Genomic DNA, 25,984 nt, shown 5'->3' with positions numbered 1-25,984 from the left:
ATCGCGAATAACGCACTAATCATCTTCTAATTAATCATTAAACAATTACGACCGAGGAATGTGTGTTAGTATGCCAATCGGAAATCATAAGCACGCGAGTAAAAGATAATTGAGCTGCGGCAGTAAATGAATGTGTTCGTGAAAAACTCGATTACTTGTATATACATAAGCACACATACATGCATGCATATAAAATCGTGATCATGTTTAAGTGTGTGCTTGGAATTAAATAGATATTAGAAAACCAATCATGGTGTTATGCACATATCAATACTTATCTGAGAGTTTGTATTGATTGGCGAAATACTAAATTTAATTTAATTTTGACACACTCCGCTTGGCAGTAGTTAAAGCAATAAGTATTACTAAATATAAAAATAATCAATTATAAAGGGATAATATTTTATGTACTAAATTTTAACTAACCGCGCTCGGTTCAGGAATGAATTTTGTGTTTTTTTTATTCTCCAGCGTTACTCTTCACGCTTTCTTCACCATTCATTTGAATCAGTCGTATTTTCAAGCAAAAAAATTTCGAAACATTGCATCAGCTGCTTTATTTGGCAAAAGAGATAGTTTACTGCAGTGGTTTATTCTTGAAACGGTCTGTCGGTCGGAAATGTCTAATAATTTTAATCGCCTTAGTAGAAAATGATTCGTCTGTGCCTGTTCCTTTTTCGATTTCACTTCATGATACTATTTATAACCTATATATACGTAATTATATAGCGTAGACAAAAGCATAAGTCCAAATATAATATTTAGTTTGAAAATCCAAGAAATTTTAGTTTTCTTTAATTCTATGTACCAATATAAATACAAATTTTAATATTTTTTTAACAAATCCAAGAAATTTTAGTTTTCTTTAATTCTATGTACCAATATAAATACAAATTTTAATATTTTTTTAACAAATACTAAACAATATATAGCCTACATTTAGGCGCCGTAACAATATCATTATTATTTTTTTTACATTTTTGCTCACTAATGTAATACACTGTCATAAAATCAATGAAAAATGTAAAGAGAATTCGACGACTTCAGCAATAAAAATTTTCCAAAATAGTTTTTTTTCGACGTTTATTTTCGTTGGACCACATATGTATCGGCTGTATCAGAACGACACTAGATGCCTAGTAACGTTTAATATTTACCTTCAACTTTTATCTTCGTCATTGGTTGCTCCTCTTTTTGTTTTGTCGTTTTACTTGCGCTAGTAATCGGTGACTTTTTTATTGCCTCGCTTTTAGTGAGCTGAACGCATTCGCACAGCAGCCGGCACAACGGCAAAAACCCCGCAGCAGAGCCAATCTACACACCACAAAACAACAAACAACAAGTTCGCCTGTTGTCACAGCAGCAACGCGAGGCAAGAAACAGCGGCGCTGACAGCAACAACAAGCCAACCGTTGAATCGTGTGTGATTTGCTTTTGATCGACTTTAAAACAAACGTTACTCGACTTGATGCTAAATTAGTTTGGATCTAAATTTCAATTGCGGCTATTCTAACATTTTAATATATTAGCAGCTCGATTGCCATGCCATTGTTGTTGTTGCTGTTTGTTTGATTTCATGTTATTGCTGTTGCTTTTTGGTTTTTTATTAGATGCTCTTATTTGCGTATTTTATTGTACACGTCTACAAATTGTCGGCTATTTTGGGACAAAAGTTAGAAAACTTCTTTCTTCTTCCATGAATCGTGTGTGTTTCATATGTGGCTGACATTGTTTGTGTATTACCATTTAATAGTATATAAAGCTATTGCGCAGCGCATTTGGTTGCGCAGTTGTCGACTTTGAACAGTCCCGAAAAAACGTTTGCACCGATTTCGAGTACTGGTAGACAGGTCGACAGACCGGCCGAAAATACAAGAGCAAAAGTTAAGGCGAGACGACGTGACGAACCAACAGTTGAGCAGCCGACTAGTAGCAAGGCAAAAGACAAAAGACTTAAGCGACAAACTTCATTTAAAAGTCATAAATCAAAGCTAGAGCCCAACTAACGCTAGTCGTGTACTATTATCAGGCGCGCGTTTACCGTAAAATGATACGCTTTTGTATGCTGTTGGCGCTGTTGTGCGCTGGCTCATGCGTAATTAACGCCAGCCCTGTGCCAGATTCTACACCCGCCACAACAACAACTCATAGTGATGACGATGTGCAGATTGTTAAATATTCCAATGATAATATCGGCGCCAATGGCTATAATTTTGCGTATGTATTGATAAATAATATTTTAAGCGCTTGATTAACTATATATTGATGCTTTATACTTTTTCAACTCATTTCCACCAACTCACCACATCGCACGCACTGACTCTTACTCTCTTCGTGGCACACGCGCGCACCTACAACAGCTTCGAGACCAGCGATGGGGTGTCACGCAAAGAAATGGCTACCGTGAAACATGCCGGGGCTATATCGGTCGAAGGCACAGTCAGCTGGACAGGGCCGGATGGTGTACAATATACACTCAATTATGTTGCCGATGAGCATGGCTTTCAGCCACAGGGCACACATCTGCCCGTGGGCCCAGAGCCAGCGTCTTAAGTGTTAATTTGTTTGGTTTATGACCTCTATAACTAAATTCGGCAGCAGAATATGGTTGTATTTAGTTGTACGTGTATTGTGATGTTAAATTTTAGTTCAGTTGTAAATATTTTCTAAGCAAATGAAGCAATTTACGAGTATTGCATGAATTATGTGAATAGTCTAGTCGTTGATGTTACTGTTAATAAATAGCGCTGCATGGAAATAATGTATTTTATTGAATTGTGTGCAAACATATCAGACTTTGACTTTAGCTATACTCTTTTGCATTTGTGTCATTCGCAGTAATAGCGGATTAACTTCATTTAAATTTTAATTCGCCCATTACTTTTATGCGCATGCGTCATACTGCATTGAACATATATTAAAATTCAAGTTTATAAATTTGCCTTCACGCAAGTTTATTTACTTTTGTAGAATGTAGAATTTTGTAGCTAACAGCCATGATCGTCAAAAACTTCATAAAATAAATTTAAAATAAAATCTCGCTATAATGATTAAAATTACAATTTATTCAATATTTATTTATCAGAGTCGTACGAAAGCTGTATATACGGTTCATGGAGGCTAGGAAATATATACACTGATATTGCAAATTTTTAATGAAATTCGTTCAATGGCAATGGAATAAAATACAATATAACGTGACCTTTTTTAATTGAAAGTTGAGTAAAACATTATATAAACTGTTTCAAAAAAATGTTAAAAGCTTGAAAATGGAGTTTTTAGAGGCTCAGGTGTGTAATTTAAAAACAAAATCGATATTTTTTTTATATTTGTAAACGCTATACCTTTCAAAATAACATACTAAAATTTTAAAGCGATAGCACAAATAGTTTCAAATCTGTTAACGCTCACTTCAATCAGCTTAATCAATTTATCTTGAAACGTATTTTTCTCGAAACATCATTTTTCAAATTTGCTCGAGTGATAACTTTGAAATGATTAGAACGATATCAAATTTTTTGTGCATGTTCTGTATATAGTTCTCTATAACAAGACTTACGAGTTTTTTGATCGAATCAAAAATCGGAATTTGGCAGACCAAAATCGACCAAAATTTTGCTTAAAATTCAAATTTTTTATTATAAACGTCGTAAACGAAAATTTATATGTTTTTCGACAGTAATTTTTAATAGAGAATTTTCTGTTTTGTTTGTTTCATCCACGGAGAAGACCAGATTCTCTGCAGCAGAGGAGGTCCTTTGTTTTTAGTGCAGTCGGAGATCGCCTTATAACTCGAAAAATACTTAATTCTTATTTTAATTGTTATTGTGTACTCTTAAAATACGGATACGTAAATATTATACGGCGTAAATTTTATTCATCAGAAAACAAGGTTTTATGAAAAGACGGAAATCGGTCGATTGTGAGCTGACAGGTTTCATATGTATTACAAAATATTTACGAACGCTGTTTTCCATATAATTTACCTGATTGCTTCGCCTGGTGTAGCGCAGGATAATACTCTCTTAGCAATTTTTATACCCTGAACGACACCCAAAAGGAAGCATTAGCGACCTTATTAAGTATACGGGTCATTCCATCGATAATTTACATTCAAAGTTTTTTTTTCCTACAAAACATTTTTTTTGTATTCTTTGAGGACACGAATTTTTTAATTTTGACTCAATGTGAACAATTTAAGAGTCATAAGTTGTAAAAATTTCAGCTTTGAAAAAAGTACCTTTAAACACCAAGAAGCTGTTAGTTTGTCGAGACCGCAGATATCGGACCACTATAGCATATAGCTGTCATACAAACTGAAAAATCAAAATCAAGTTCTTATATGAAGAACTTTTTTATTTGAGAAGGTTTCTTCCCGAAATTCGGCATGGATTTTTGCCAAAGTCATCGCTACAACTTCCGACCATATTGTTCAGATCGGACTACTATAACATATAGCTGTTGTATAAACTGGCCGATCAAAATCCATTTCATCCATCCATCCATCAATTGAAGTTAACGTTTTTGTTGTTTGTGGAATGAAAACATTTTTTCTACACCATATAGTGGGTTTTCCTTCTTATACAATTTTTCCCTCAAAATATAATATCACTAAAAGTATTAGGTCTAACTATGTATGTACAACTTGTCAACTGAAACTGATACTATTGAACCCGTCAATAAAATAACTGTAGTTAATATTCATAAAGCATATAAGGGGCATTTTAAAACTAGCACCGTTAATTTTACGAATTCGTACGAAATTTACCGAAAGAAAAAGTTACATTTTCCATGAATGATGATACATAAAACATGAAGCCGCTAACGTAAAAAAGTTTGACAAAGCTAAAATCTATGAATGGTTGTATGAATGTGCATGTTGCAAAGCAAATTACAAACTTAACCGAAAAGTAACAGCCCACGTACAAGCACTTATAAATCGACAAGTACATATGTACAAACAAGTATATATGGTAAATGCATTCGCAATAGGTGTGAGCAAGACACATACATACGTACATGCATACAAGTGCATACAATGTAAAAGAACAAATAGTTACATGTAAGTAAGTAAATTTTGCGATTATGAGCTTGAGCATGTAAATTTTATCTTCTACGCACATACGAGTATACATATATATGCATACATGCATAAACACGTACAAACATACATACACGGAGATCTATGTGCCTGTGTGGTGTTTGCTTTGATAGAAGTAGGTTAGCATGCAATGGGATGCTATTGTTGTGACTATCGCCGGTGGCCTGTCTGGCTTGCCTGAATGACCAACTGACTGACACCTCAAGATTAGTGCTGCAAAGTAGTAAACCAAGACATAAACAAACTAAACAAAAAAAATAAAAAAAAACTTAATATTCGAGCAATTCGCTCAGTAGTCAGCTCGCTGAGTGATCGTCCGCTGCTATTGAGGTTGGCGATGATGTGTATGATGCTGCTGCTGCCCAACCTATTTGACCGCCACAAATACGCAAATTCACTACGCGCATTTGCCAACGTTCATCTCGGTATGGCTAGGTATGTACGAGTAGGTTTGCGTTCAATCACTCATCAAGTGCAAACAATAATTTGGCCTTTTGACATCTGGCAAATAAATGGACAAAGCCTTTCGTATGTGTGTGTAAACAGCATTACATGATTTTGATGATCTACTCGTGTGTATATATGCCGGCTGTGTGTGTGTGTTGCGACCATCACACTTTCGATGGTGCATTTGAGTATATCACAGTTGAGGTATTGCTAGGCTATACTAGCGACAAGATTATGGCAATCATTATTTCGATGAACATAGATAATATTATCTTTTTTACGTGTTGGTGCAGTTAGAGTTGCCATACATAGCAGAAAGCTAATTATTTTCATTTGAAACTAAAATTTACTAGTATAAGTAAACAGATATGCGTTAGGAGTTTTTGTAAAGTAATAAATCCTGAATAATAAATACGCCTACCTTTTTGAAACATTAAATTTGTAGAGATAAGTGTAGTTGTACTCGGACGCAAAACGGCTAAATTGAAAATATTTTTCAAAAGTATTACTAAATGGAATTCATATTTTTTATTAGCTTATTTTAGCAAGTCGATGATTCCATTTCGGGACTGTATATAAAAAGAGTAGAAAGTGCTAGAGTTACCAAGTATTTAAAGTTTTTATTTTTATAACCCAACAGTACTCAATTATATTAAAAAGTTGTTACATTTCTTATATCAAAATGTGTTCCACAAGTTCAGTAATAGCAAAACAAGTGCTCGCTGATATATAAGTTCTTTCTTGGTTATAGATATGTATATATAAAGTGATAATATTATATTTTATAATAATTAGTCCAACGATTACTCATCGCACCCAATCAATTTATATTCTCCTACTTACTATTAAGAAAGGCAAGTATAATGGATGATTCAAAAGTGGCGGCCTAATGAAAGTTCTATACTATTAAAACACATCAAAATAAAGGCCTCATCAAAGTCAAGAAAAAAGTTGTAGTAATACTCAGATCTTGAAATTGTATAGACCATCGCTAAATCAAATCAAGAACAGGATCGCCTATTAGTAACATTGCAGTAATATGCAGCTTAAAGTTAAGATTTTTTAACAGTCCGTCTTAACTTCCAAATTAATAAATTTTAGTACTTTCTCTAAACAACAGAAATTAGGTAACAAGCAAGTTGAACCAATCTTCGGGAAAACCACAATTTTCAAGACCAACCACCTTAGGAAGAAAGCAAAAATGTGTTTCATAAAATATAAGTCTTTATCACTATTATATATTCAAATTAAGGCAAATATTTTTTCAAATATCTAGCAAAAAACAAAAAAAATCGAAAAATTTACCCATCCGGAAAATACAAAGTGTGACCCTCGTAAAATTTAGGCAATGAGAAAAATTTGCATACGAAACTTCAATGAAAGGCAAAAGTTGATGGACGAAAGAAATGCCAATCATTTCTTACACATATGAGCCAGCAAAGGTTCGATCGAAGCGTGTCCCAAGTGTCGTGCAGCCACAACGTGCTTTAGTACACTTATACCAGCAATTTGGGTTTCTTTTTTTCTTAAGAAAGAGGAAAACAAGTTTTCGACATTTTTTCTACATTTCAATAATTTCGGGTGAATGTTCCTGCTGCTGCGACCGCCACTGTTGAAAATTGCAAAATTCACTCACACCTCAAAGAGCAGCAACAACACATGATTGCATCTTCTTTGCGATGCTTTAAGCGGCGGCGTGCGCTGGGTGCTACACACATATATATGTACCTACATGTATGTTTGTATGTATGTAAGTACAATTAGCTGTAAGTATTGTCAGTTTGTTTATTGACGCTTTGTCTGTATTGCCAGCGTATCGAGTTGCCATCCATTACGAATGGGAGTACTTACAGTTATGAGTATTTCATCGGGCTTTAAAACGTGCACATGCGACGAGTATAAAATGTCTGTAATAAAAGGCTGTAGCAAGCATTGATTATTCAGTACTTCGACGAGTCGCAACTTACCGAGCGGTCAGTCCCACCAGCAACCAACCATCCATCCAGCATCCCAACTATACAAAAATCATTGGCTTAACCGCTACGCCGCCAACTAAAAAAACCCTTATTCAGCCAATAATTTACACGTGTGTTTGTGTGCAGCCGAAACCGTGTCCCATTTACACCAAGAAGATTGCGTAATACCTCATTAAAGATGAAGTTTGTTATTGTATTTGTTGCTGTTTGCATTGTCTCCGCCATTGCTGCGCCAGCACCACAGCAAGAAGTACAGGTTTTACGTTACGATTCCGATGTGGAGCCCGAGGGATATAAATTTCTGTAAGTGTTAATGAACATGAACGTCTAGTAAAGGCATACATACGTCCACACAATGGAAAGTGTACATATGTGTAACATAAACGCGTGTTAAATTGGCTGCCATTCACTTGCGTACGCGTCAGGTCGCAAGGTCAAGCCGCTTGCATAATTCCATCACGATTAAAACCAATTACTTACCCAATATTGTTTTTGTTCTTTCTCATTTTCTCCTTCACACTACTTCCTTGGCGTTGTGCCGCTGACCCACATATCGGTACCGGTAATTGCAACTGTGCGTGTAACATGGTTCCAGTGTTGAGACCAGCGATGGTAAATTACACGAGGAGGAGGGCAAACTGAAGGATGTCGGCACTGATCATGAGGCGATCGTTGTACGTGGTTCCTTCTCTTATGTCGGCGATGATGGTCAAACCTACACCGTTACCTACATAGCCGATGAAAATGGCTTCCAGCCGGAGGGCGCTCATATACCACGTGTCTAAGACGAGTGAAATTGTTCGTCAGCTTTCCTTTTCTATCACAAAACCAATCTGATCTGTACGAGTACTGAGTTTCAAACGAGCGGGCATATCCAGCGATTTTACATTCATTGTGTTAACTAGGTTTAAGCTACATACACACACATACTATTTACATAAGTGAACAAGAAGAACACAAAACATTGAAGTGCGAGCATGAGCAAATAAATACATTATGTTAATGACTTCAAATAATTGAACTTGGTATTAATACAATTGCGTTCCGGTTTAAATGAAATTTAAAATTTCAACTAAAGGATGTGGATAAAATGCATGGATCGAAATTAATTGTATGGTTCCACTTTAAAAAGTAAAGGCAACGACAACTGATATAAAATCAATTTTACAGCAACAAAAATGAATAGCTTTTCGAAGTCAGTTAGCTTATGTGAATGTGATATATTTTAGTTGAAGGACATGGATTCAAAAAAATTTCGACGGTGAAGGCAATCAAGTTTCACAAAAAGTTTCGCTAAGTAAATTTTATTTAATAACATAGACGGACAGATATGACATATTGTATTGGGATACGTAAATCGTATGTATATCCGCCATATTTTCAATTTTTATTCCAAGGAAATTATAATTCCGTACTATAAAATTGTTCAAGAAACTTTTGAAATTTTGTGGTGTTGTGAAATAAACTACGACGGATCGCAGACGAGCTTTAAGCTCTTATGTCACATTCATACGTTTTGTGTCAAAACAATTTATATTAAAATAAGAAACCCTTAACTTGGGTTGCTCCATAGCTATAATACCCTTCACAAATAAAAAATATTTTTTACAATGACTTGATTTTGATCCATTGTACATACAAGCACTTGATTCCGATCGTTCACAATGTAAGGCAGCAATTTGCTATTGTGGTCCGATAGAGGCGGTTCCGACAAATGAACAATTTCTTGAGAAGAAAAGAAGAACGCAAATTTTAGATTTCAAAAACTATGGGACTAGTTTGCGTATATACAAAAGACGGGCAAGCAAAATGACATGGTCTCTGACGTTTCCTTGCGGGTGTTACAAACTTCGTGTAAAACTTAATACTCATACTGTTCCAGCTAGATAAATAAAACTGCTGAAAAGGAGCTGCAATCCTAAAATGTCTGAACAGCGTAATGTAGAGTTTTGGTTTCAATTCTGCTCATGCTACAGATCCCTTGCACGGGCTCGACTATAGCGTAAGACGAAATAATTTGTACCGTCCTTAAAATCGTGCATTGACCGGAACACCAACAATAGCTTACTTATTTAAAAGATCTTTTATAGCTTTATACATATTTATTTAGTTTTATTTTGTGTTAACTTATTTTATTTTATTTAATTTTTCTTTATTTTATTTTATTTTATTTTAGTTTATTCATATCAGCTGATGAGTGTCAATATCATATATTGTCACTATGCTTTTACATGGTCTCATTGCAGTACAGAAAGATTCTGCTTTCAATCAAACACTTTCTAGTTTAGAAATTAAATATGGGTTTAAAAAGTATTTCCTCTCGTGCCACCTGGCAGACTTGTATTTGGTTCGACTTTAGTTTTGAGTTGCATATGGTCTAAATATGAACCAGTCATATACTCAAAATCAAATTTGACAAAAACTGATGTTCGTGTGAAGTTTGTTTGCCATATGTCGATAAGTGCGTGTTTGACAGCTGTTGGTTTACGACGCGAAAAGTTTGTCTTCCCATTTTTATATATTGGATCAATATACTCATGGGGCGTTCCCCGAAGTGGATTTTTGAGTTTCGAAAACACAAAGAATTCACAGAGAGCATAATCTGACGATGATTCTCGTTTCTAACAACTTTACCGAAAATTCCCAAAATTTGTTTAGAAAAATGATCTGCGTTTTTATCTACGTTTTTATATATCATACTTTAAAAAATTTATGTATGCAGTGATTTGAACTCAAAATATTAGATTTTGCGAGTGCTAGTAAAAATAGTTTTCTTCTAGTGCAGCAGTGGTGGCAGATGGTTTCATTCGTGTAATTGAGGACTAAATCACCGAAGGGCGAGATTATTCAAAATTGTTCTTTTTTTTTCAAACGCTTCTGAATTTTTATTATTCCGAATAGGATATATAAAACAGATATTTTGTTTTCAGCACTTGCAGGATTTAAATTTGAGATAAAGCCTAGATAAACTTAGGAAATAGACATTACGTATTGTGTGTTCTGAGCTTTTCAAGTACTCCTTATGTGTTTACCGTTTGGCAAGCTTCATCTGACCACTAAAGGGCACACCTAGTGTGAAATTTCGACAAAGGCAAACATTTGTTAACATATGTTGATAGCCAAACTATTTAATGTACATGAATATTTCAAATATTTTTTTAGTTACAGCCTTCTAAAGTGGTAGACGCTCAGTTCAATTAGCTTTTTTCTCAAAACTACACTTTTCAAATTGGCTGCAGTAGTAACTCGAAGACAAATCATCCAATTGCTTTGCCCTTTTTCTGCTTAAATGTTTCTCTGTACGATTTTCATTTCTTGCAAATGTCATTTTGATTAGCCAATTATTTCATTTTTAAGCTAAATTCAGCATTTGTTTCAAAGTCTTTTGTTTTTTAAATTTAATTTTTTTTAAGAATCGTAGCAATACCGCTTTTCAGACACACACAGTAGCTGTGCCTCTTAAGGTTGTTATTTCACAATATTTCGAAAGAGAAATATTAATTATTTTTAATATATTAGACCATCTAACTCTTTTAAATAAAGTGATCAGCATCTTTAGAAGCTGTGATCCACGTATGTATGGATGTACATATTTAAGTTATTTTTTCGGTATACTGGAATAGATATTGCGACCAATGGCTCTATCTCGCAGATTTCTAAGTTGATAATAAAAAATATTGTATTTTTCTTTTGGTTTTCTTAACATTTCATTATAATATATTTTCTTTCTTCAACTATTTACAACTAGGCAACAAACGTTTCAGCTTTTCGTTAATTTTGAAACAAATTAAGCAACTGGAATATGGGCACCTTGGGGTTGGAAACCGTTCTCATCAGCGATGTAGTTGACGGTGTAAACTTGGCCATCATCACCGGTGTAAGAGTATGAACCTTGAACGGAGATAGCTTCCTGTTCGGTGCCCAAGTTCTTGATTTTGCCGGATTCTTCTGATCTGATGCCGTTGCTGGTTTCTTGGCTGCAATAAGCAAAACGAAAGTTTTATTATTTATTGTTCTTTTCAAAAGTAGAGTATAATATTGTATTTTTTTTCAAATATATTTTTTTAGTTTAACTTACGCATATTCGTAGTTCAATGGCTCTACATTCGAGTCCAAACGCACGATTTGAGCATCTTGATCGGAGTTGGCCATGGCGACGGCGAAGAGAGCAACGAAAACGATGACGAATTTCATTTTGGCAAAAAGAAAAATGTAGGGCGATTTAAAGAGGTACTAAAACGCTGTTGACTGCTGGTAAGCTAATGATGACAATTTGATGATGTGACAGAGTATTTATAACAGCCAAAAGACACGCACGGTTTTCTGCATTGTTGTTATACGATTTGGTCTTGTTTTAGTTTCACTTACTTTATTTGTGGATCTTGAATATTTCAGCGGACATTGCAACAATTTTTTGGGTGTTGTTAATTTTATTTATCTTTTTGTCTCTTTAGTGGTTTTATTAATTTTTGTTTTTATTTTAATCGAAACATTTTGTCTTTGCTTTGGCTGGGCACGCACTGAGGGCGTTCCGTTGCAGCTTCGTATGTATGGAATGTTGTAATGCATTAACTGGCCGCGACTAAAGGTGACGTTCATCTTTTGGGAACCCGTTTTCTTATGCGCTCATTTCTTTTTGTTCAATAACAATATCGTTTTCGCAACCAACAACCTAATCCAACAAAATACATACACACACGCATGCAAACATACATACAAATGTATGCGGCAGCAATGCTAATGCCGACGCTTCAAAGGTTCAAACTGAGGGCAGGTTGAACATGAAATTCGCAAATTAAAAGTGTTTTGTAAATGTGTATGTGCACGATCTTATGTTGGTCATATATTACAGGTTGGTTGTGAAATTTCAGCTCTCACCAAGAAATAGCACTACAAGCTCCAAATTTATTTTTCTTAAGTTGGTGCAAAGTTCAAGCTATTCTGTAAATTCTTTGTTTACAAACCATTTGAAGTTGACGTGTCAGAGTATTTTTTGAATACGAAAAAAATTTTATTCGCGCAGTGATGAAATTCTTTGTTTTAGAATGTTAAAAAGCACATGTTTTATGAACAGTTGTTAGAAGTGTACAAGTATACTTGTATAAGGACTCCTCACCTTCAAAATACACCGTTGAATTTCGGGCTGGTGAATTTAAACGCGGTCGTACTAGACTTGAAGGCGCTCCATGCGAAAGACGACCAAATTCTGCAACCACAAAAGAAATCATTGAGCAAGTTCATAATATTGTTAGTGAAGATCCAAGTTAGACTAAGCGTGAAATCGCTAATGCCATAGGCATCTCAGACGAACGAGTACTTCATATTTTACATATGAAAAAGATGTTAGGAAAGTTAGTGCCGCACACTTTAACAATTCAACAAAAAGTGGATCGAAAACAAATTTCTCAACATAATTTGGAGCGTTTTAAGTAGAATAAAACCGATTTTTCGTGTGTTTTATAACTATGGATGAGACTTGGATCTAGCACCATGATCCATAATTGAAACAATAACGTTAACAGTGGACTGAAGTTGGTTGTTCAGCTCCAAAACAGGTGAAGTCACAACGATCAGCAAAGAAGGTTAAGGCAACAGTAGAAAGGTAAAACAATCAACTCTCAATATTATTGCAGCCTTTCGGATCAGCAGGATGAAAAAATATGTGAGAAAAGACCTGGTTTGCAGCACAAAAAAATCATTTTTCATCAAGACAATGCACCTGCCCACAAATTTGTTTTAAAAATGAATTAAAGTACGAATTGCTTGATCATCCACCTTAGTCACCAGATTTGGCTCTCAGTGACTACTACTTCCTCAGAAACTTGAAACAATTCCTTCGTAGAAAGCGTTTTTCGTCAAATGAAGAAGCTATTAAAGCCGTAAACGGGTATTTCGCAGAGCTTCAGGAAAGTTATTATAGGCACAAAATTATTGGAGGATCATTGGAATAAGTGTATTTAAGTTAAGAGAGATTATATTGAATTAAAAAATATATCTCGCACTACAAGAAGTATTTTTTTTATTTCGAGCGCAGAAGCTTTTCAACCAATCTGTACATACATATATAATATTTACTTAAATATGTATGGTGAAGCTGTTGTGGTTAGTTAATCTGCGAATAATTAACTAAATGTAAATAAATTAAAAAAAGTGTGTGTGATACAAATTTATATACATACATATTTATGCATAAATAACATTGCAGCGAAATTGAGTAAGAATAATTTAGTGAAATGCTTAAATTTATTTAGCCTATCTTATCAAAATTTCTTTTTAAAATTCAGCATTTATTCTGAACCCAGTAGTCTAAGAAGAATTTCCTTATTAATATTAAATATTAAAGGAGGCGTAAGGGGCTTAGACAGTCCTGGATCGATAATTTTTTACTTAAGTACATTTCAGGTTCCTAAAAACATTGTTTCCTTGTACAATCCGTAGTTATGTCGTAGCGTTCGGATCAGTCAGCTTCAGTGCGTAAAACAAAAAGTTTGTGTGGATATTAAAAAAAATATTTTTTTAAAAATAACATACTAAAATTTTTTCGATTTCTCAAATGGTTTGTGAATTACAACCTTCTAAAATATAGCCACGTCACTCAATTCAATCAGCTGCAACAGTTTATCTTTAAAATTGCTTTTATCGAAAAACAAATGATTTTTGGGAGACAAATTATCGGATAAGGAATAAAATTGTTTGGCATGTTCTGTATATATGGTAGCTCTTCACCTACCAGTTTTCTTGATCTAATCAAACACGATTAAAAATTTGGTTAAAATTAAATTTCTTTTTAAACTCCGACATTCTGTAAACAGATTTTTTGATTTTTTTTTTCGACAGTAGGTCATTATACAGACGATATCTACCTCTAGTAGAAAATTGGGTTTTTAGATTGTGTTCACAGAGAAACACAACTGTAGTGAAAGACAATTTTTTAGCGCCGAAGAAAATCATGTATTACTCGAAAAATATTGAAATCTCAAAAATCGTTTTCAGTCCTTTTCTCGAAACTGCATTTTTCGAAACGAGCTACAATGGTAATCGGATACTATGCGCAATAAAAATATCATATAAACTACATGCCGTTTTTTTTATTATTGTTGCAATTGGTTTTGTAAAGATTTCCGCTCATAAGCCGAGCATTTTTTTAAAAGTACGCCATTTGGCAAAAAGAAAAGATTATAAAAATCTAAACATATATACACTTTGCTAGAAAGTCTTACGTAGGTTAAAATCTCGATTTTTTCGTTCAAATAGGCCGACTTCTTAAAACTAACTTCATCGGCAAAAGCCTCCTTCAAAAGAGTGATTATAAAGATAGAACCGTTTTGTGTTAACATATCAATATAGAATATTTTTTTTACACTCAAATACAAGTTTAGCAAAACCTGAAGGAGAGAAAATAATTCCTTTTTCCTTACTTTCGGAAAAATGTGTCAAAATTAGATCGTTTTTGAGGGTTCTAAGCTGGCGTATCCTTTAATAATATTTAAATAACTCCACCAAAATATTTCTAAATGAAATTCAGAAGCTTTTAATTAGGTAGCATAAAGTATTGAGGTTCTTTTAAATCAATTTTTTATCGGTGTTATAAAAGAAACCTATTACTGGTCCTAACGGAATTTTTGTTTATTCTTATTTTCTTTCAACTACAAAATTGCTTCCAAAGTACCTTGCTTGGAATTGCACAAGACAACAACATTACGGTAACTACCTCGTCCCATGCTCACATTTCACATGAATATATTTAAACGTAATTAAAATGTATTTCCACTTAAATTTTATTGTATCAGACACAGCTTAAGCAGCACTGCTGCTAGTATGGATCTTTCATTATGTAGTTTGTCGAACTAATTTGCATGACATATCTCTCTCGACGCCTACTTCACACATTTGACGTTTGCATCTCGATCGCGATTACATTTAGACGCTACAAGTATAAAACTAGCGCTTTGCAGACTCATTTCATTCATTCACAAACTCAGCGTCGTTTATAGCGGTCAGCTTCCACACTCCAGATAAAATGAAATTCGTAATTGTGTTTTTCGCTTTATTCGCTGTTGCCTTGGCAGCTCCACAAAAAGATGCCGAGACATTGCGTTACGACTCGCAAGTCGAACCGTTGAACTATCAATACAAGTAAGTCACAAACCGACAACTCCTTTCTCCTTCTTTAACGGCATTTGCAAATATTTATATTCTTCTCTTCTCCTTTGGCTTTAAAGCGTTGAGACCAGTGATGGAAAAGCTGCCCAGGAACAGGGTGAGGTCCAAGATTTGGGCTCTGAAGATGAGGCTATCGTTGTACGCGGCTTCTACTCGTACATCGGAGATGATGGTCAGACCTACAGAGTGGATTACATTGCTGACAAAAATGGTTTCCAACCCCAAGGTGCTCATATCCCTGTCGCCTAAATGACTGTGATCAAACTATTTCTTGTTACTTGTTGACTAGTGTTAGTTGGTATTAAAAAACGCAAAAAAAAAACCGACTTCAAAAAATGCATTTAATTTCTTAAAAGTTTACTGTAATGTAATGTGAAGTATAAATTTGGATGAACTCTTTTAGTTTTGGTAGGATAGCTTAACTTTGTTCTTGACAACTGTTTGCACTTGTATGTCTGACGGTCACTTTGGATTATTAGTGTGAATGAGACTCTCATGAGTACAATGATGTCTAATACGGCCGGTACATTTCAAACCTTAGAACAATTACTATTTCAACAACACATTAGGTCTAGATAGTATAAATGCATATTTGTTTCCGAATTGTGTTTTAAAATTAAAATTTAACCACTTTAAATTTATAAAGAAACAAGTAATACTATTTTACGATAGAATCATATGAATTTCCTACGCATAAGCTTTATACAATAGTTAAGATTTCAATAAATAAGTATAAGTAGTAGCAGTGTAAAGAATATCTACAGCAATTTGGAATTTCATATATAATTTTAATCGTTGTTCACTTTTTTATATGATTTTTACCCTAAAAACTGTTCTTATAACTAATATAATCGTAGCCAATTGCGATGCTCTTTGCATCAACATAAAAAGTTTTTTTTTTCTAAAAAAACGCCGCTCTAAATGCAATGCCAGCATCCGAACTTTTCAATAAATACTGTAGCGCTTCGGAGTCGACTTAACACATGTAGATTCCTTCATTTCCCGGATAAAGGCACGCTTCTCAAACGGCAAAATAATCTTCTTTATAATCAAATGTCCGTCATACTTGGAAGTCTATTAATATTAATTCACTAACAAAACTGGTAGGAATTTAGATACACTGAGGTATACATTAGCTTCAGGTTATGTAATCTATAGTAACTAGCTATACTCAATCAATTAAGACTTTCGCATCCCCGTCCGCACATCTATATAACTTTGTTCGATATTTGGTAATTAACACTTATGGAGACTGCATATAGGTAATGAGAGAGAGAGGCTATGAATCTCAACGCAATCTGATACAGAATGTGACTGCGTTCACACACGGACTCTTTTCTCGCCCAATTCTGTGTTTTGTGTACGATTTGTATTACTGTTCATAGCAGTACGCTTCTCCGCAATTCGCCATTCCTTTTTATTTTGAAACTCTTTTCATAGTTGCAATTGCACTCGGCTCTAAATTTATATTTACCATACATACATTACGTTTGAAAATATATATTATACATTTTTTGTATGTAATATGCATCTAGTATAATGTGCACCGCGTGCATAAAGCGTACAAGAATTTGGGAATTCGATATATAAAAAAAAATTTGCGACACTAAGCGAGAATTTGCCAATATGAGCGACAAAAGAGTTCATTTGTGAACGCAATTTTATATTCTTCAACATATTACCTATTTGCGCCCGCATGCCGATAGAGGTGATACAAGAATTTATCCAATGTATTTGCGTTGAACGTTATGATACCACACTACTGCACATTGGTTTTAATATCCTAGTAGCATCATCACAGCGATCCAGAGACACAATTGGTTTCGAATTTAATAGAATTTGAATAGTAATCGATTCTTGCCAAACCCTTATGGATCGTACAACTAAATGCATTTATTTAGACTTTAATAATAACAATCGCTTATTTTATAATTATTGCTCAAATAAATTGAGCATTCTGATGAAAGTAAAAGTTTCGAATTGCCTACGTATCGGCGCAAAGAAGCATAATCAATGTATTGCAAATTGTTAAAATTAGTTCAAATCCCCTTTTCAATGATAGATAAGATAATAATAAAAAAGGGTCAGAAAATTTACACTAAGGATCAATTGCGATTCTACCGAACTACGTCAAATATTATTGTGTGGAAAACCCGTGTAGAAATCACCAAATCAGCTGCGGCAAGCTAGAATCATTTTTCATGTTTCAAAACATAATTAATAAATAAGCCGATAATATTAATTTGTTGTTATTTTGTGAAGCAGCAAATCCAAAAATGTATAGTCAGAAAGACTTAACTATATTTAAACACACATAAATAAATTGCTAAACAAATGTAATATTTATCTATAATACATCACTTCTATTTGATAACTCAAAAATGTTGCCTTGTCAGCATGTGGTTTACCTCTAGGCTGTAAAAGCCTGTTTGACACTAATATATCTATCTAATTTGCATAAATTTTTCCAACAAACATATTGCGTTGCAGCAACGATGGTAGCTTGGGTCTTCCCTCTAAGTAGCTTGTCGCCCTAATTAGCATGACATATTACTTGTGACTCCTACTACACACATTTGATGTTTACATCTCGGTCGCCATTACATTAAGACGCTATAAAACTAGCGCTTTGCAGGCACATTTCATTCATTCACAAACTCAACGTTGTTTATAGCAATCACGCACGCTTAGCTTCCACACTTCAAATAAAATGAAATTCGTTATTGTGTTTTTCGCTTTATTCGCTGTTGCCTTGGCAGCTCCACAAAAAGATGCCGAGACATTGCGTTACGACTCGCAAGTCGAACCGTTGAACTATCAATACAAGTAAGTCACAAACCGACAACTCCTTTCTCCTTCTTTAACGGCATTTGCAAATATTTATATTCTTCTCTTCTCCTTTGGCTTTAAAGCGTTGAGACCAGTGATGGAAAAGCTGCCCAGGAACAGGGTGAGGTCCAAGATTTGGGCTCTGAAGATGAGGCTATCGTTGTACGCGGCTTCTACTCGTACATCGGAGATGATGGTCAGACCTACAGAGTGGATTACATTGCTGACAAAAATGGTTTCCAACCCCAAGGTGCTCATATCCCTGTCGCCTAAATGACTGTGATCAAACTATTTCTTGTTACTTGTTGACTAGTGTTAGTTGGTATTAAAAAACGCAAAAAAAAAACCGACTTCAAAAAATGCATTTAATTTCTTAAAAGTTTACTGTAATGTAATGTGAAGTATAAATTTGGATGAACTCTTTTAGTTTTGGTAGGATAGCTTAACTTTGTTCTTGACAACTGTTTGCACTTGTATGTCTGACGGTCACTTTGGATTATTAGTGTGAATGAGACTCTCATGAGTACAATGATGTCTAATACGGCCGGTACATTTCAAACCTTAGAACAATTACTATTTCAACAACACATTAGGTCTAGATAGTATAAATGCATATTTGTTTCCGAATTGTGTTTTAAAATTAAAATTTAACCACTTTAAATTTATAAAGAAACAAGTAATACTATTTTACGATAGAATCATATGAATTTCCTACGCATAAGCTTTATACAATAGTTAAGATTTCAATAAATAAGTATAAGTAGTAGCAGTGTAAAGAATATCTACAGCAATTTGGAATTTCATATATAATTTTAATCGTTGTTCACTTTTTTATATGATTTTTACCCTAAAAACTGTTCTTATAACTAATATAATCGTAGCCAATTGCGATGCTCTTTGCATCAACATAAAAAGTTTTTTTTTTCTAAAAAAACGCCGCTCTAAATGCAATGCCAGCATCCGAACTTTTCAATAAATACTGTAGCGCTTCGGAGTCGACTTAACACATGTAGATTCCTTCATTTCCCGGATAAAGGCACGCTTCTCAAACGGCAAAATAATCTTCTTTATAATCAAATGTCCGTCATACTTGGAAGTCTATTAATATTAATTCACTAACAAAACTGGTAGGAATTTAGATACACTGAGGTATACATTAGCTTCAGGTTATGTAATCTATAGTAACTAGCTATACTCAATCAATTAAGACTTTCGCATCCCCGTCCGCACATCTATATAACTTTGTTCGATATTTGGTAATTAACACTTATGGAGACTGCATATAGGTAATGAGAGAGAGAGGCTATGAATCTCAACGCAATCTGATACAGAATGTGACTGCGTTCACACACGGACTCTTTTCTCGCCCAATTCTGTGTTTTGTGTACGATTTGTATTACTGTTCATAGCAGTACGCTTCTCCGCAATTCGCCATTCCTTTTTATTTTGAAACTCTTTTCATAGTTGCAATTGCACTCGGCTCTAAATTTATATTTACCATACATACATTACGTTTGAAAATATATATTATACATTTTTTGTATGTAATATGCATCTAGTATAATGTGCACCGCGTGCATAAAGCGTACAAGAATTTGGGAATTCGATATATAAAAAAAAATTTGCGACACTAAGCGAGAATTTGCCAATATGAGCGACAAAAGAGTTCATTTGTGAACGCAATTTTATATTCTTCAACATATTACCTATTTGCGCCCGCATGCCGATAGAGGTGATACAAGAATTTATCCAATGTATTTGCGTTGAACGTTATGATACCACACTACTGCACATTGGTTTTAATATCCTAGTAGCATCATCACAGCGATCCAGAGACACAATTGGTTTCGAATTTAATAGAATTTGAATAGTAATCGATTCTTGCCAAACCCTTATGGATCGTACAACTAAATGCATTTATTTAGACTTTAATAATAACAATCGCTTATTTTATAATTATTGCTCAAATAAATTGAGCATTCTGATGAAAGTAAAAGTTTCGAATTGCCTACGTATCGGCGCAAAGAAGCATAATCAATGTATTGCAAATTGTTAAAATTAGTTCAAATCCCCTTTTCAATGATAGATAAGATAATAATAAAAAAGGGTCAGAAAATTTACACTAAGGATCAATTGCGATTCTACCGAACTACGTCAAATATTATTGTGTGGAAAACCCGTGTAGAAATCACCAAATCAGCTGCGGCAAGCTAGAATCATTTTTCATGTTTCAAAACATAATTAATAAATAAGCCGATAATATTAATTTGTTGTTATTTTGTGAAGCAGCAAATCCAAAAATGTATAGTCAGAAAGACTTAACTATATTTAAACACACATAAATAAATTGCTAAACAAATGTAATATTTATCTATAATACATCACTTCTATTTGATAACTCAAAAATGTTGCCTTGTCAGCATGTGGTTTACCTCTAGGCTGTAAAAGCCTGTTTGACACTAATATATCTATCTAATTTGCATAAATTTTTCCAACAAACATATTGCGTTGCAGCAACGATGGTAGCTTGGGTCTTCCCTCTAAGTAGCTTGTCGCCCTAATTAGCATGACATATTACTTGTGACTCCTACTACACACATTTGATGTTTACATCTCGGTCGCCATTACATTAAGACGCTATAAAACTAGCGCTTTGCAGGCACATTTCATTCATTCACAAACTCAACGTTGTTTATAGCAATCACGCACGCTTAGCTTCCACACTTCAAATAAAATGAAATTCGTTATTGTGTTTTTCGCTTTATTCGCTGTTGCCTTGGCAGCTCCACAAAAAGATGCCGAGACATTGCGTTACGACTCGCAAGTCGAACCGTTGAACTATCAATACAAGTAAGTCACAAACCGACAACTCCTTTCTTCTCCTTTAATGTCATTTGCAAATATTTATATTCTTCTCTTCACCTTTGGCTTTAAAGCGTTGAGACCAGTGATGGCAAAATTGCCCAGGAACAGGGTGAGGTCCAAGATTTGGGCTCTGAAGATGAGGCTATCGTTGTACGCGGCTTCTACTCGTACATCGGAGATGATGGTCAGACCTACAGAGTGGATTACATTGCTGACAAAAATGGTTTCCAACCCCAAGGTGCTCATATCCCTGTCGCCTAAATGACTGTGATCATATACTATTTCTTGTTACTTGTTGACTAGTTTTAGTTGGTATTAAAAAAATATAGAAATTATGAATAAAAATTAGAATATATACTATATTTTCTTTGAAATTTGAAAAATTTAATGTATGTAGCTAATAGCAATCAATAACATGAGATCCGACCAACGATTCATTTTTGGCATTGCACGCTCTCTCTACACGTTATCTATTATCGCGAACTCAAGGCGTGAGTTTGCCTGATTTCTGTTTAACCTCTTTTCAGCTGTATTTTGAAACTACTATGGTAAAAGTGGCGCACCTGAAATCCGTCCCGTTTGCAGTATACTACTCGAATTTAAAGGTAAGATGTTGCCAAGGGTATGAAAATTTTAGGATAAACAAGTAAGAAAATTCTAAGTTCGGGTGTAACCGAACATTTTATACTCTCGCAACTGGCAGGGATCAAAGCCCAGAAAATTACGCCAGGTGTTGGCAAAATTTTATATTAAAGGAAGTATTGATCCGATTCAACCAATTTTTGACACAAAACTATAATATTATAGAGAGTTTCAATTATTTATTTTATTATATGAATTTCAATTATATATCTTACACACTGACCGATATTTTCGACACTACGCACTGGGGTCCACATATTCAGTACCTAGTGGCTTCAACAGCTTTGGTTCGATTTAGACCATTTTTGGTCACAAGGTGGCATACCTAAAATGCATTATTCACGCAAAATTTTACCCCGATATAATCATTGTTGCTTGATATGCATAGTGGAAAGTGAAAGAATCAGATGAAATTAAAAATGGTGTTATATGGGAAATAGGCGTGGTTGTATTCCGATTTCGCCCATTCATATTCGCGCTATAGCATAGAAATATGAGAAGGGTGTAATGCACTGAAGTTGGTGGAAATCGGTTAATAAGGTCCCAAGATATGGGTTTTCACCTAAAAGTTGGCGGTGCCATACCCACTGTCTAATTTTGAACGTGGTTCCTATAAAGTCATCTCATACCATCCCAGATATAAAATTTAATGTCTCTGGCGTGTATAGTGCTTGATTTATCGATATTTAGTAGTTTTTAACAGTACCGTTATATGGGGAGTGGGCGGACTTGCCACCCGATCTCACCTATTTTCACGCTGTCGATAGAAGTGCTAAAAATATTTCGTCTTTGTGAATTTTGTTATTATAGCTTTAGCGTTTTAGGATATATGCACATTAAACCTATTAGGGGGCGAGACCACGCCCTGTGTACCAAATAACAGTCTTGTATCTTATTGTGTTGCTTAGATAGCAATATATTCGTTTTTGATTAATGGCGTTTTGTGGGCGTGGCAGTGGTCCGATTACGCCCATCTGCAATACCAACCGTCTTACGGTACCAAGAAACATGTGTACCGAATCGCATACAGATGTCTCAATTTTTACTCAGGTTACAGCTTTCACGGACGGACGGACAGATGGACAGACAGTCTCCCGGACTTCAACTCGTCTCTTCATCCTGATAATTTATATATACATAACCCTATATCTAACTCGGTTAGTTTTACAAACAACCGTTAGGTGAACAGAACTATTATACATTGTAGCAACAAGTTGCGAGAGTATAAAATTTAAGTACAGCATTTTTTACAAACATTGTTTTTTGTAAAAATTAGTAATATCAAATGAAAGAGGACATTTTCTCTCATAATCGTAGCGAAATCGGTTCGGTCTGTTAAGAGAAAATAAATGTTTTCCACAATTATGCAAAAAAATATAAATAGCAAAAAACTTTCAAAATTTTTCGAATTTCAAAAAACCGTCGAAGTTGTATTTTTTATTTATCGCTTAGAGCCAACAGTTGTTTGTCGTTCGACGATCGAAAAAACGCACGTACGCTTGGGAGATTTTGTCTCAATCCCATTCCACCGGCCCTAATGATAACTATGTAGTAAACTTGAAAGTTTTTATTTCAGACAAATTTATAGAAAATTTAAGCCGTGAATAGTATTTGTATAGCTTTTTTTCAGTACAGCGATCTACTAATAAAAATGTATTAAACATACAATATTTTAATCAATATTTACCGTAAAAGGCTAAAGTATGATTCTCGTTAAAGTTCTAAAAATATGTCATAAATATTAATTATTAAAATAGCATATTTCTTTTAAATATTTCCAAAATTTCCAATAATTAATTAGTTAAAGCTTTTGCTGTTTTATATGTGAGCTGCTGTATGTAATTTAATATTTCTTATATATAAAATCGGTGTTATGTTTATGAAGAAACAGAGTTATATGAATCTATATATAAGATATGCCAAATTAAAATGATTAATTCAGTAAATATGCTAATAAACAATTTTTGGACAAAAACCCATCTTCAATAACTGCTTGAGGTGCATACAAAACAACGGCATGCCAGTATATTCGTGTGTATGGGTAGGTTAATGAACAAAAAATGTATTTTACTACCGCCACTAATATGACGACTTTATCTACAACAAGCACTTTGAACCGAGGATGACAAATATGGTTTTTGTTTACACTTTTATGTGTAGATTAGTGTGTGCCTGCAAAACTAAGGCAAACAAGGCTGAATGCCGGAAACGGTCGCGTTCTTTTTAAAAACGACGAAGTGCCAGAGTATGTTTTAATCATCGAAATCGTAAAAACCTTGATATCTTCAAAACTTATTTATATAGTATGACATAATTCTGAAATCAAAAATTGTTTCAACTATTTAATCATTTAACTAAATTGAATATTTCTGTACCCTGCTTAGATATCTGGTATTATTTGATGTAAAAAATCCAAACGAATGAGATAATGTCTATATTAAATGTAATTTAATTTTTTCTACACTTCCATTACATCTCACTATATTAAGTTATTTTTAATTTTTTTCTAAGTGGTAGCATTAAGAATAATAATTTTGAATTATTTTCGACACAATTTATTTTACTTTTACTTAAAATAGTTTATTACTGTTGCCTACATTTCAGCGCCATGGTGTAATGAGGAACTTCCGTCTACAATATAACAAATAATTTGAATATTTTTAAACTCATAAAAATCAAATAAAAATTTGTGCAAAATATTAAACACCAAACATGCAATGAGTTGCTTTAATTTTCATACACAAATATACAGAAACGAAAAACCGTAGCTGAGTTGCATGCGCCATCAGCAATACACGCAGAATCTGTTGCGTTTTTTTTTCCAAACAATTTGTGTGTGTGGTTGGGTTTAATGCGCGTTCGCCTCAGCTGATGAGTGTATTAATTATAGAAAAAATATAAAACTTGTCAGCTTATATAGTTTTCGGGCACCAGTAATTATACTTACTAGTTATTATTATTATTATTGAGATTTCTCCCCTCATCTATGCAAATACTACATTTTACACGGTTTACTATTAGTTTTTTTGTTTTTGTTATTTAGCTAAATAATAGTCTATTATAGTATAATTCTATCATTGTTTTGGCCTAGTCGTCGAAACGCTATAAATTGGTGTTGCGTACTTGGTCAGCAATCATAAGTCAACAACTTGGTCAAGCGTGTATACGGTCCGTGTAGTTTAGTGCGCAATAACATAATCTTTTGGAAATATCCCACAAATCGGTGTACTCGTGTATATATATATATTTATATATTAAAGCAACAATGAAAATCACTATTGTATTTGCCGCACTTTTCATTGCCGTCGTCGTAGCTGTGCCTATCGATGATCCATCGCAGGCGCAAATTTTGCGCTTGGATTCGGATGTGAAGCCTGATGGTTACTCGTTCGCGTAAGTGCTGGGCGAAAACGTGGACAAATGCCCAACGAAACACATGCAGCTAACTAACTATCGTTCTATACATTTTTCTTCTAGTTTGGAGACCAGTGATGGTAAGACTCATAATGAGGAAGGTCAATTGAAAAACATCGGCGCAGAGGATGAGACAATTGTTGTGCGCGGCTCATATTCGTTTGTCGCTGATGATGGTCAAACATATACCGTTAACTACATTGCCGATGAGAATGGCTTCCAGCCCGAAGGTGCTCACTTACCCAATGTGGGTATTCACTAAAACTCCTTTAAATCCTTAATGCATAACGGAAGATTTCATGGAATTGTTCACAGAATTAATAGCAAGAGAAATCCAAGAGTTATATATTTTTTGTACGGGTATTTTACATGTAGTCATATAAGAGAATATAAGTATTACAAAGTCAAACGCAACAGTATGAAATATACAAAAAAGCTAAAAAAATTATGGTTTTAATTTAATTTAGCAACAAAATCGAGTCAGTGAGATAGGTGATGGATATATTGATATACAGTTGTAGAAAATCGTCCGTAGTGATTTATATAT

The 25,984-nt window shown here is 34.2% G+C and overlaps 7 protein-coding genes across 7 annotated transcripts; 6 read left to right on the top strand and 1 right to left on the bottom strand.

The window, feature by feature from the left end:
• The first annotated feature begins 1,706 nt into the window (after nt 1-1,706).
• On the top strand, nt 1,707-2,761 carry LOC106620932 (endocuticle structural glycoprotein SgAbd-5). Its single transcript, XM_014239608.3, has 2 exons — nt 1,707-2,217; nt 2,361-2,761. The coding sequence occupies exons 1-2, from the start codon at nt 2,048-2,050 to the stop codon at nt 2,551-2,553; spliced, it is 363 nt and encodes a 120-aa protein (XP_014095083.2). The 5' UTR covers nt 1,707-2,047; the 3' UTR covers nt 2,554-2,761.
• Nucleotides 2,762-7,464: 4,703 nt separating this feature from the next.
• Nucleotides 7,465-8,540, top strand: LOC106620508 (larval cuticle protein 65Ag1). The gene is made up of 2 exons (XM_014239028.3): nt 7,465-7,827; nt 8,120-8,540. Exons 1-2 carry the CDS (start codon nt 7,703-7,705, stop codon nt 8,307-8,309), a joined length of 315 nt encoding a protein of 104 aa, XP_014094503.1. The 5' UTR covers nt 7,465-7,702; the 3' UTR covers nt 8,310-8,540.
• A 2,672-nt stretch (nt 8,541-11,212) lies between these two features.
• On the bottom strand, nt 11,213-11,800 carry LOC106620708 (larval cuticle protein 65Ag1). Its single transcript, XM_014239287.3, has 2 exons — nt 11,603-11,800; nt 11,213-11,501 (listed from the first exon to the last, which is right to left on the bottom strand). Exons 1-2 carry the CDS (start codon nt 11,716-11,718, stop codon nt 11,312-11,314), a joined length of 306 nt encoding a protein of 101 aa, XP_014094762.1. The 5' UTR covers nt 11,719-11,800; the 3' UTR covers nt 11,213-11,311.
• A 3,683-nt stretch (nt 11,801-15,483) lies between these two features.
• Nucleotides 15,484-16,023, top strand: LOC106620722 (larval cuticle protein 65Ag1-like). Its single transcript, XM_014239312.3, has 2 exons — nt 15,484-15,660; nt 15,747-16,023. Exons 1-2 carry the CDS (start codon nt 15,545-15,547, stop codon nt 15,934-15,936), a joined length of 306 nt encoding a protein of 101 aa, XP_014094787.1. The 5' UTR covers nt 15,484-15,544; the 3' UTR covers nt 15,937-16,023.
• Nucleotides 16,024-18,328: 2,305 nt separating this feature from the next.
• LOC118682904 (larval cuticle protein 65Ag1) lies at nt 18,329-18,876 on the top strand. The gene is made up of 2 exons (XM_070111210.1): nt 18,329-18,513; nt 18,600-18,876. Exons 1-2 carry the CDS (start codon nt 18,398-18,400, stop codon nt 18,787-18,789), a joined length of 306 nt encoding a protein of 101 aa, XP_069967311.1. The 5' UTR covers nt 18,329-18,397; the 3' UTR covers nt 18,790-18,876.
• Nucleotides 18,877-21,178: 2,302 nt separating this feature from the next.
• On the top strand, nt 21,179-21,755 carry LOC138857769 (larval cuticle protein 65Ag1-like). The gene is made up of 2 exons (XM_070111501.1): nt 21,179-21,366; nt 21,453-21,755. The coding sequence occupies exons 1-2, from the start codon at nt 21,251-21,253 to the stop codon at nt 21,640-21,642; spliced, it is 306 nt and encodes a 101-aa protein (XP_069967602.1). The 5' UTR covers nt 21,179-21,250; the 3' UTR covers nt 21,643-21,755.
• A 3,462-nt stretch (nt 21,756-25,217) lies between these two features.
• LOC106620375 (larval cuticle protein 65Ag1) lies at nt 25,218-25,890 on the top strand. Its single transcript, XM_014238867.3, has 2 exons — nt 25,218-25,416; nt 25,501-25,890. The coding sequence occupies exons 1-2, from the start codon at nt 25,289-25,291 to the stop codon at nt 25,697-25,699; spliced, it is 327 nt and encodes a 108-aa protein (XP_014094342.1). The 5' UTR covers nt 25,218-25,288; the 3' UTR covers nt 25,700-25,890.
• Nucleotides 25,891-25,984: the final 94 nt, after the last annotated feature.

Source organism: Bactrocera oleae, chromosome 6, assembly GCF_042242935.1.
Source record: "Bactrocera oleae isolate idBacOlea1 chromosome 6, idBacOlea1, whole genome shotgun sequence".
NCBI classification, from domain to species: Eukaryota; Metazoa; Arthropoda; class Insecta; order Diptera; family Tephritidae; genus Bactrocera; species Bactrocera oleae.
Note: the sequence above shows the minus strand (reverse complement) of the source record. Positions and strands in the feature narration are given on the sequence as shown.

Excerpts from the sequence above, each read along its gene's own strand:
- LOC106620722 (XM_014239312.3), top strand. The coding sequence starts at position 15,545 with ATGAAATTCGTAATTGTGTTTTTCGCTTTATTCGCTGTTGCCTTGGCA. Across the intron at positions 15,661-15,746 it reads CCGTTGAACTATCAATACAA|CGTTGAGACCAGTGATGGAA; the intron begins GTAAGTCACAAA and ends TTGGCTTTAAAG.
- LOC106620932 (XM_014239608.3), top strand. The coding sequence starts at position 2,048 with ATGATACGCTTTTGTATGCTGTTGGCGCTGTTGTGCGCTGGCTCATGC. Across the intron at positions 2,218-2,360 it reads GCCAATGGCTATAATTTTGC|CTTCGAGACCAGCGATGGGG; the intron begins GTATGTATTGAT and ends CACCTACAACAG.
- LOC106620508 (XM_014239028.3), top strand. The coding sequence starts at position 7,703 with ATGAAGTTTGTTATTGTATTTGTTGCTGTTTGCATTGTCTCCGCCATT. Across the intron at positions 7,828-8,119 it reads CCCGAGGGATATAAATTTCT|TGTTGAGACCAGCGATGGTA; the intron begins GTAAGTGTTAAT and ends ACATGGTTCCAG.
- LOC118682904 (XM_070111210.1), top strand. The coding sequence starts at position 18,398 with ATGAAATTCGTTATTGTGTTTTTCGCTTTATTCGCTGTTGCCTTGGCA. Across the intron at positions 18,514-18,599 it reads CCGTTGAACTATCAATACAA|CGTTGAGACCAGTGATGGAA; the intron begins GTAAGTCACAAA and ends TTGGCTTTAAAG.
- LOC106620708 (XM_014239287.3), bottom strand. The coding sequence starts at position 11,718 with ATGAAATTCGTCATCGTTTTCGTTGCTCTCTTCGCCGTCGCCATGGCC. Across the intron at positions 11,502-11,602 it reads CCATTGAACTACGAATATGC|CCAAGAAACCAGCAACGGCA; the intron begins GTAAGTTAAACT and ends TGCTTATTGCAG.
- LOC106620375 (XM_014238867.3), top strand. The coding sequence starts at position 25,289 with ATGAAAATCACTATTGTATTTGCCGCACTTTTCATTGCCGTCGTCGTA. Across the intron at positions 25,417-25,500 it reads CCTGATGGTTACTCGTTCGC|TTTGGAGACCAGTGATGGTA; the intron begins GTAAGTGCTGGG and ends TTTTTCTTCTAG.
- LOC138857769 (XM_070111501.1), top strand. The coding sequence starts at position 21,251 with ATGAAATTCGTTATTGTGTTTTTCGCTTTATTCGCTGTTGCCTTGGCA. Across the intron at positions 21,367-21,452 it reads CCGTTGAACTATCAATACAA|CGTTGAGACCAGTGATGGCA; the intron begins GTAAGTCACAAA and ends TTGGCTTTAAAG.